General features: G+C 43.9%; 1 protein-coding gene across 1 annotated transcript; it reads left to right on the forward strand.

Moving 5' to 3' along the window:
* Nucleotides 1–443: 443 nt before the first annotated feature.
* LOC129863787 (beta-centractin-like) lies at nt 444–8,917 on the forward strand. Its single transcript, XM_055936044.1, has 11 exons — nt 444–656; nt 2,854–2,918; nt 3,042–3,117; nt 3,297–3,422; nt 3,565–3,689; nt 3,789–4,005; nt 4,146–4,238; nt 4,388–4,562; nt 4,720–4,781; nt 4,941–4,981; nt 6,907–8,917. The coding sequence occupies exons 1-11, from the start codon at nt 609–611 to the stop codon at nt 7,007–7,009; spliced, it is 1,131 nt and encodes a 376-aa protein (XP_055792019.1). The 5' UTR covers nt 444–608; the 3' UTR covers nt 7,010–8,917.
* The last annotated feature ends 223 nt before the right edge of the window (nt 8,918–9,140 follow it).

Here is a 9,140-nt window from a genome sequence, read left to right on the forward strand (position 1 = left end):
TCTTGCTTGCTTCTCAGAGGTCTGACTGTCCTACTGACCGCCAAAAATCCATACATCAGTGCCAAAAATACACAACAGTCCTTCTGATTACAGAGACTTTATTCTTAAAGGGAAAGAAACACTGTCATTTAAAAAAAAATCTAAACATTTTGGGGTGTTCTGAAATTTACGACAGATACACTACACATATTCAGTAAGAGCTAATTACCAATGCTAATTAATCATGATTTCAATAACATTCACATAAATATAACTTTTCTAATGCTCATCTAGTCATTTTGTAAAGGGAGCAAAGTTGATGTAGCTGAAGATAAACGTATTCATGAAGATGATGGAAAAGCCAGCCAGCCAAAACGGTGCACACGCTGACAACCCTGAATAGAGGGTTTAACAGTGAGCACGTAAACTCTAGCTGGCAGCATTGCGATTGGCTGTTGCCAGTGTCCGTCTAGACAACCAGACACAAGTTAGGTTGTGATCAAAGCAAGCATCGGCAGCGAGTCGGATGAGCCCAGAGTGACAGGGCGTTATTTACATGTTTAAAATATCCAATAGGCCACATTTTATTGAAGGAATAATTGAAACATATCTTAAACAATCAGTTCGTCATGGAGTCCTATGACATTATAGCTAACCAGCCGGTTGTGATCGATAATGTAAGTATGATGTCACTCACCCACACCCTGACTTGCCCGCTAAATGACTAGCCAGGAAGGTTAGCTAGCTTATTGTGTTGGACGCTTTGTTAGCTGACATTATTGAATATTGTGTACTAGCCTGCTATTCATTAATATATTCCAGTTGCACCTAGCTAGTTAGCTCTTCCCATGTGGATGTCGTGTAGAATGTCTCTTTGTCGATTTAGTTTTGTTGCATTGCATAGCTTGCTAGCTAACTTGTGTGCTGCAGAACCAGCTTGCTAATGTTAGCTATCCAGCTTACGTTACGTGTTTTTTCATTTAAACGCTGTATAACGCTACCTACATCTCACATCTCCATCATTTTCTGTGCTGGAAGAATAACAAGATGCACATGATGAAATTATAGTCGCATCAGCTACTAGGTAACTAGCTGCAACACCGGCTAGACACATTATTTCGCCGGGAGACGAACCCCACCTTGGCTTGTTAACGGCTAGCCATCTATGCTGAGTCGTTCCATGTCATTTCAGCAAGCCATGACACCCACCATCTCCGACTGTTCTGATATTTTTTTCAGTAGTTAGAAACCGATAGGATTGACATTCCTGAAACATTATTTTCATAAAATGTAATTTTGTCTTGGAGAAATTAAGCTATTTGATTGCACCCAAATTGGCAATTTTTGTTAGACCATTCCTGATGAACAAGCTAACTATTCGACTAGAGCAGTTCTAATGGTTTCAATGTTATGGTCTCTGATGGTCTTCAATGGTGAAAGTCCCAAACACACACTGTATAGTGTTTGGCAATTGGTGTTTTTTGTTGTTGTTGGTAAATGTCACTAATCACATACATATAGAGCTGTTTCCTGATCATTGTTTTGGAAAACATAAGACTGCCATGCAATTCATTATTTTATGAGGGTTGTCACAACATTTTAGCCCATTTGTATTGTTTTATTTTAGCCCATTTGTCCATCAACATTTTGGTCGAAAAATTATTCATATGGGAATTGAATAGGGATAGCCCTCTCAGAGAGCGGCCGCTTGTTGGTCTATTCAAGGAGAGTTGGGTTGAAGTATAAGGTTGCTAAGAGATGGGAAAACTGAATTGCTTTCATGGAGGACTGGCTTGAATTGAGCTAAATCGATTTACCATCTAAAGTTGCAAAGGAAATGTTGTGATATATTTAATACACATAAGAGACCAGCCAAATGGATAGTGTGGCGGTATAGCAGAAACAACGACATCTAGTGGTCAACTTGGTATAATGGTAAATATTGCAAGCGACTTCAATTACACATTCTCCGAACAGGAGGAAAAACATCACCAGATTTACAGGGAATACATTACATAGTATGGAGAAGCAATACTCCAAGTCACAGCTTCATACTACTTGTCTAACATACATAACTTATACTGTTTACTGGTTGTTGGAGTGGGATTGGCGTGGGGTGTATGTGGATTGATTTTGACAATTTTGGGGGGATTTTTAGGGAATGCTAATCGTATCTGTTAGTAGCTACATCAGCATTTTAAGAGCAATCTGAGATGGTGGGTGTCAATCCATTTTCTTATGCTTTTTGAAGTGGAACGACCCTGATGCTAGCCCTGCATTGCCAGAGAAATTAGCTAGCTAGCAGCATTAGCAATCGCTAACTATCGCCATCAGTCACTGATCATGCGCCTTAGGGCATACCAATCTAAAAATGAACAACTTCAATCCCCCAAAAAAAACACTTGAAATTGCATTTTCAATTTTCTTTGCTAGATTATTTATCCTGAATGAGTGTACCCGACCTTGCAGGTTGTTGTCAACGTAGTACTACCTGTGTCATCTGTTTGCCCTGATTAGCCCAGAGGCTTGTCATGGGCTCTGTTATTAAAGCTATACAAGTAGCATACTGTTTTACTAGAATGGTACTCAAACCCTTATGAAAAGTTGAATTATAAAGAAGGGACTGTGATGCTGCCATGACCCAGCAGACAAAGGCTGCAAAGTGTAATATCTCATCCAGAGAGGGATGATGCCTTCTTCAGCTTCAGGCGGTGTCTTGTGAGACACACACACACACATATGAGGAGTGTTAATTGCATTGGGTGAGGACAGACAACACAAGCAGTTTTTAGCTCAATATGGACCCATTTCTCTCCTCTCCTCTCTGTTTTAATTTCGACTCCTATTTACCTATATCGTTCTTTCTCTCCCCAGGGTTCAGGCGTTGTCAAAGCTGGCTTTGCTGGAGACCAGATCCCCAAATACTGCTTCCCCAACTAGTAAGACCTCCATTTTTACTTATCCTACAACAACAACACACCACTTATATTCAGTCAGATGGCATCCAAGGTATTTGTGTTGTGTTCATGACTCTGTTGTGTTCCACTGTGTGCGTGATCCAGTGTGGGCCGTCCCAAGCATGTGCGTGTGATGGCAGGAGCCCTGGAGGGGGACCTCTTCATCGGACCCAAAGCAGAGGTAGGCTTCACACCATAGGCTTCCTCACACACACACACACACACACACACACACACACACACACACACACACACACACACACACACACACACACACACACACACACACACACACACACTATGAATGGACCTGTCTCAACAAGCCTCTATCTAACCCTTCTCTTACCCCTCCCCTCTCAGGAGCACAGAGGGTTGCTGTCAGTGAGGTATCCCATGGAGCACGGCATAGTGAAGGACTGGAACGACATGGAGAGGATCTGGCAGTACGTCTACTCCAAGGAACAGCTGCAGACCTTCTCAGAGGAGGTGAGCTCTCCTCTCTTTCATAACCTCATTCCTTGTTTTGGTGGTCATTGCAGAACAGTCGACCACATGCTTCCTTCAGTAGCCACGGCCACTGGCTTTAGTCACAGATGATAAAACTGTCCTTCTCTCTCCTTCCCTCCAGCACCCTGTCCTGTTGACTGAAGCTCCCCTGAACCCCAGTAAGAACAGGGAGAAGGCGGCTGAGGTTTTCTTCGAGACCTTCAACGTCCCCGCCCTCTTTATCTCCATGCAGGCAGTCCTCAGTCTGTGAGTATGTTTCACTGTGTGTTTGTGTGTTTGGTAGTGTGGTAGTGTCTCACTCACGCTTTTGTGTGTATGTTATACTCGCATCCCTCTCTTGCTCAGCTATGCGACAGGGCGCACCACAGGGGTGGTGTTAGATTCGGGCGACGGGGTGACCCACGCGGTGCCCATCTACGAGGGCTTTGCCATCCCCCACTCCATCATGAGGGTGGACATCGCTGGCAGGGACGTGTCCCGCTACCTCCGACTGCTGCTACGCAAGGAGGGCTACGACTTTCACACCTCCGCCGAATTTGAGGTGGTTCGCACCATCAAAGAGGTACGGGACGGACTGTGTGCGCGTGTGACCCCCACACACACACACACACACACACACGTGTGTCACCAAACGAAAAGAAACGCAGGGCTCTATAGCTGTTGATAGGAATGTGTTGATAATGTGTGTGTTTCTGTCCTCAGAGAGCCTGCTACTTGTCCCTGAACCCCCAGAAGGATGAGACTCTGGAGACCGATAAGGCCCAGTACACCCTCCCCGACGGCAGCACGCTGGATGTTAGTATTTAACACACACACCTTTTTTGTTTTCTTTTGAAGGATTACAAACATCAACAACATCATAATCACCATGATGACCCTGAGCCTAATCTCTGACACCCAGTTGACCCTAACTTTGACTTTTGACCTCTGCCCCCCCTGTCCAGATTGGTCCAGCCCGGTTCCGAGCACCAGAACTGCTGTTCAGGCCAGACTTGATCGGAGATGAGAGCGAGGGCATCCATGAAGTGCTGGCCTTCGCCATCCAGAAGTCTGACATGGATCTCCGACGCACACTCTTCTCCAACATCGTACTGTCTGGAGGATCCACACTGCTCAAAGGTTACACATGCACACACACTGACTGTTCAACATCAACTAATACCAGTGTGTTGTGAATGGGAAGTGGGTGTTTTCTCATGTGGTTTAAGGCTCCTTAGCTCAGCATTGCACAGAAACACATACACCCTGTTAGCTAACATAGTCTTTTCTGCTGTAGGCTTCGGTGACAGGCTACTAAGCGAAGTGAAGAAGCTCGCTCCCAAAGACGTGAAAATCAAGGTATAGTAGCTAACAAGTTCCTGCCCAGGGGCCTCTTCTTGGCCAGAGCTCAGCATGTTAGTATGTAAGCCTGATGTTTTTAGCATATGTTGGCAGGATGTTGTCACGTCAGCAAGCCCCTGCTGACTTTCTGTCTCCCTCGCTCTGTTTCATGTCCAGATCTCCGCCCCTCAGGAGAGGTTGTACTCCACGTGGATTGGGTAAGAGATCACCACACACACACCAGGGATGCAAACTCGTCGCTTATTGGAGGTGTTCGCCGTTTTTGATCTCAGAATAGGCTGTCCATGTAGATCCAAAGAAAAGAATTATGGAAATCATTGACTGAGCACAGCATGCATCCCTACGCATTCTAATAAGGGAATAGAATGACGTCAGATCAGAATCAGCGTTCCATTCAAAATCACGTGTGTCCGCTGTGATCAGCCAGCCGCATCCTCTACCAACCATTACTCACCAGCGTCTCCCCGTCCACTCTTTCTGTGCATCTTTAAATGTAATTTAGCCGCGATGGCGAGCCGGGGTATGCAGGAACAAGTCTTCTGTTACATTTGTGTAATTATTGGAGCAGCTCAAGCAAAGTGGATACATAGTGTCTTTTCATTTCGCCTGTTTAGAACCAAGAGCACAGACCAGTCTGACTAGGCTCCGCTGTCACGCAGCCCCTGAGTGCCATAGAGGAAAAACAGAGCACAGTGGCGGTCATGCTTGCGCCTTTTACATCGCTGAAAACCATATGTCTCTAGCCTAAACCATTCAAAAGTTATGCCCCATTTACTGGAGCTACCTTTCTACCACCAATTCCTGCGCTTTTTATATGTTTTCATAAACCATGACGCGGGCTGTCTTTTAAAGTGGAACTGACAGTGTTTTAGCAACATGAAGTCGTATTAAAATCTGTTCATATTTTTACAATTTCTGACAAGCGACAACTTGAAAATGTACCATATCTAAGTGTTCATACTTTCATAGAATGTTTGGGAATGACTTAGAGTGAGGCATTTGTGAAAATTCTATAGCAATATAGAGTGGGAAAGCGGCCGTGCGTTTGGAAAATCAATAGATACTGCAGTAAATAAAACCTAATAAAACATCTGTCTTGTCCAGGACCGGACTCTACACAGACCGGTGCGCCATTGCCAATCAGAGCTACTGTAGGCCTATTGCAGCCATCATTCACTTTGAACTGGACTGTGTGTTTACAGGCAGTTGCAACAGCGCGACTTTAGATCATTAGAATGCATTCGCCGAAAGCCACAAAATACACCTGAATGGATTTCTGCAAATATGTAAACACCACGGGAGTCCTCTTACATTTGGGAACTTTATAGTCTTATTGCTCAAACAACCATGAAAAGTTAGGCTCTCTCTCCCTCAGTTTCCTATCCACATCAACAAGATGAACAACTAATGTTAGCCAGAGTGAGATGAGCTAAAATCGAACGAGTGAACAGTAGATAAACCCTTTCAAAATTTCCCGCTTGAGGTTGGCCGTCAAAATAGCACTGTTAAACGATGGGGAATGGTAGCCTGCTCGCCATTCTGCAGCTCGCCTGCCGATGCATGCTTGTCACCCAATGCATGCTGGCCCCAACCGACATTTGAATAACTGAATGGGAACTTGCCTGCCTCCCTGCCCATTTTGATCAATACATTGGATGGACAACTAAGAGATATGCTAACTGTGGATAACAGTCGTTCGAGTTCAGCATAGCTAGCTAGCAAGGTGATTCACATTTCCTGCTAGCTAACCAAATGACACCTGCATCTCTAGCTGTAGCAACAGAAAAACAACATGGGGGTGGAAAGGTCGGCCACTCACCCATTCGTCCAATGACATGACATCGTCCCAGAAGATAGCTAGCTAACATTAGGCTCCGTGTTTGTAGCTCGCTAAATAAATGGCCACACAAATAGATAACCTAGCCTATTAGTCACGTTATGAGTAATTTGTGATCATTGCCCTTGCTAATTTAAATGTGTTGACATTTGTCTGTTTTTGTCCAAAATATTGAGTCATTGAAACTGAATCCCTAATGGCTGGAGGCAGCAAACAATGTACCAGGCCAGCTGTGATTTACGACCTGCACTCACTCACCTCTCATCCCTCTTGTGTTCTGTGTAGTGGCTCCATCCTGGCGTCGTTGGACACCTTTAAGAAGATGTGGGTCAGTAAGAAGGAGTATGAGGAGGACAGAGCACGGGCCATCCACAGGAAGACCTTCTAACACCGCTGCCCTTTAGCTGCTCTCAACATTAGCTATCTGCCCCCAACCTTCCCTCACACTACCATCCAATGCTCCTGTATCAGCCCTCAGTTGCCCCACATTACCAATTTGCCCCAGATAATTCCAACTACCCCCATATTGCCCTCCATTACCACGCCATACAGCCCAATGTCTGCCCCCCCCCCCCCCCCCTGCTGGCTCCCCTCCCCTTTGCTACCCCCATCCTCTGGCCAGGGGAGTTTATATACACCTTCCCTCAGTTCAGCATGCCTTTTGTTGCCACCCACCGCACCCATGGGTGTAGGGAGAGAGCAGGGTGCCCCTTCAGGTAAACCTGTGACCCCATCACCTCCTCCCTCCACACAGACACACCCCTCGACCCCAAAGATAACCCTCACACTGTGTGGGCATCTGTCAATACTGTGGACTGTCTGTTTTTCTGTTCTTAAGGGGGCAATGCTATACTTTACTCAACCCTGAAGTATTTATATTACTTTCCTATCTACCCCGCCCTGTACGATACCTAGCATCATATCATTCAGTGACAATGAAGGTGAATGTATTTTTTGTTTTTTTCGATACTGTAAGAATTTCATTCCAAACCGAAGAGATTGACTTTTGCTTTTTAAAATGATTTTGTAATATTTCGGTCATCACGGTTACAAATCACCACGTTGAAGTCACCGTTTTGTTAGTTTCCATTTGTTGAATTAGTTCGTATTGAGGGGTATTGGAATGGGTCACGCTGCTCTGTGTGGTCTGGGGTAAAGAATACCACTGTGTTTGACATTGGCTCATAAAACATTAAAGGAACTTCTCTCTCCGCCAACCCTCCTACAGGTGTTTAACAACAATGACTACTGGTCATGTTTAGACGGCAGCGATGTTTAACGCTTCCTTATATTGATGTGTCAAAATATAAAGTGTCTCCATTCGGTTAGCTGTGTTTTTATCCCCTCTTTGTCTAAAAAGGATGTTTGTGAAATGGTGAGATGTACCCTCCTCACTCAGTACAAAACCCAATATGGGGATTTAGACATTGTGACCATTACTATTTCTAAATGACCGTTTAAAGATATGAAAGCTAAACTTGAATGCCTTATAAAAATTGTATCTGACAAAGTGCTGTCTGTGAAAAAGTTGGCATTTAGGCCTACATCAGATGTGTTCCTGTTATTGGTGGTCTGTGTTCAACAGAGAGGCTGGTCTGAGAGCTGTGTACCTGGACAGGTTACATTTTGAGGAGGTCTTAAGTCTCTCCTAACCACTGATGCAGGGTCAGATTTATTCATCGCCCGATTGTTTGATTGTTTATCTGATCCTAAACCTGGAGTGAACTCTGATCTCAGTGTTAGCGGTCAAGGGAAGGTCACTGAGATCCTCCTCCGACGTACATTTGAGTTTTTCATCTCCAAAGGCTCCATTTTAAACCATGGTGGGGATTAACTGTTAAATATGCAACTGTTATTTTAAGTGTATGTATGGGATAGAAACATTGAGAGATGTTTAGTTGCTATAGACTGTAGTAAGACCATTCTCATAATAAGCATGTAGAAGCACAAGATGAGTATTATCAGTTAGTTTCTACCATCTATTCCCCCTCAGTAGAAGTCTGGGTGTTGTTATGGCTAAGCTGGGTTCCCTGCATCTCATTGGCAGTAAAGAGGTTGTGTCCAAACCTTCCTTCCGTTCCCCGACACCGGAAAGTCCACTTTATCTTCTGGGTGTTTTTAAAAAGGTTCGTAACTTGATCAGCCTTGTGTACAGTGGAACACTTTTCAAAAAGTCAACACCATCTAAAGAAGATCGTTAAACACAGGAATAAAAATGTACAATACTGTTTATTCAAGTCTTGCTTTTACTTTTCATTTTGTAAATTCAGTATAATAAATAAGTTAATGACTGCTGTTGGAGGTGTCTGTGTTTTATAAATAATTAATTATAGTCGTAATTATAACCACAACCAACAAGATGCTATGAAGTCTTTTAGACATTGTGACCCAGTTCGGTTACACTTGTAACTTTGGTCACATTTTATTAAACAGACATAAAAAGGCTTTATAAGGCATTCATTTGTAAGCTCTACACAAATGCTTAAAGTCATACCACATTTATAAGCGTCCTATTAAAT

Source organism: Salvelinus fontinalis, chromosome 10, assembly GCF_029448725.1.
Source record: "Salvelinus fontinalis isolate EN_2023a chromosome 10, ASM2944872v1, whole genome shotgun sequence".
NCBI classification, from domain to species: Eukaryota; Metazoa; Chordata; class Actinopteri; order Salmoniformes; family Salmonidae; genus Salvelinus; species Salvelinus fontinalis.

Bases quoted from the DNA above. Each gene is read 5' to 3' on its own strand.
- LOC129863787 (XM_055936044.1), top strand. From the start codon at position 609: ATGGAGTCCTATGACATTATAGCTAACCAGCCGGTTGTGATCGATAAT. The intron at 3,118-3,296 runs GTAGGCTTCACA...CTCCCCTCTCAG, and splicing joins TCATCGGACCCAAAGCAGAG to GAGCACAGAGGGTTGCTGTC. The intron at 4,006-4,145 runs GTACGGGACGGA...TTCTGTCCTCAG, and splicing joins TGGTTCGCACCATCAAAGAG to AGAGCCTGCTACTTGTCCCT.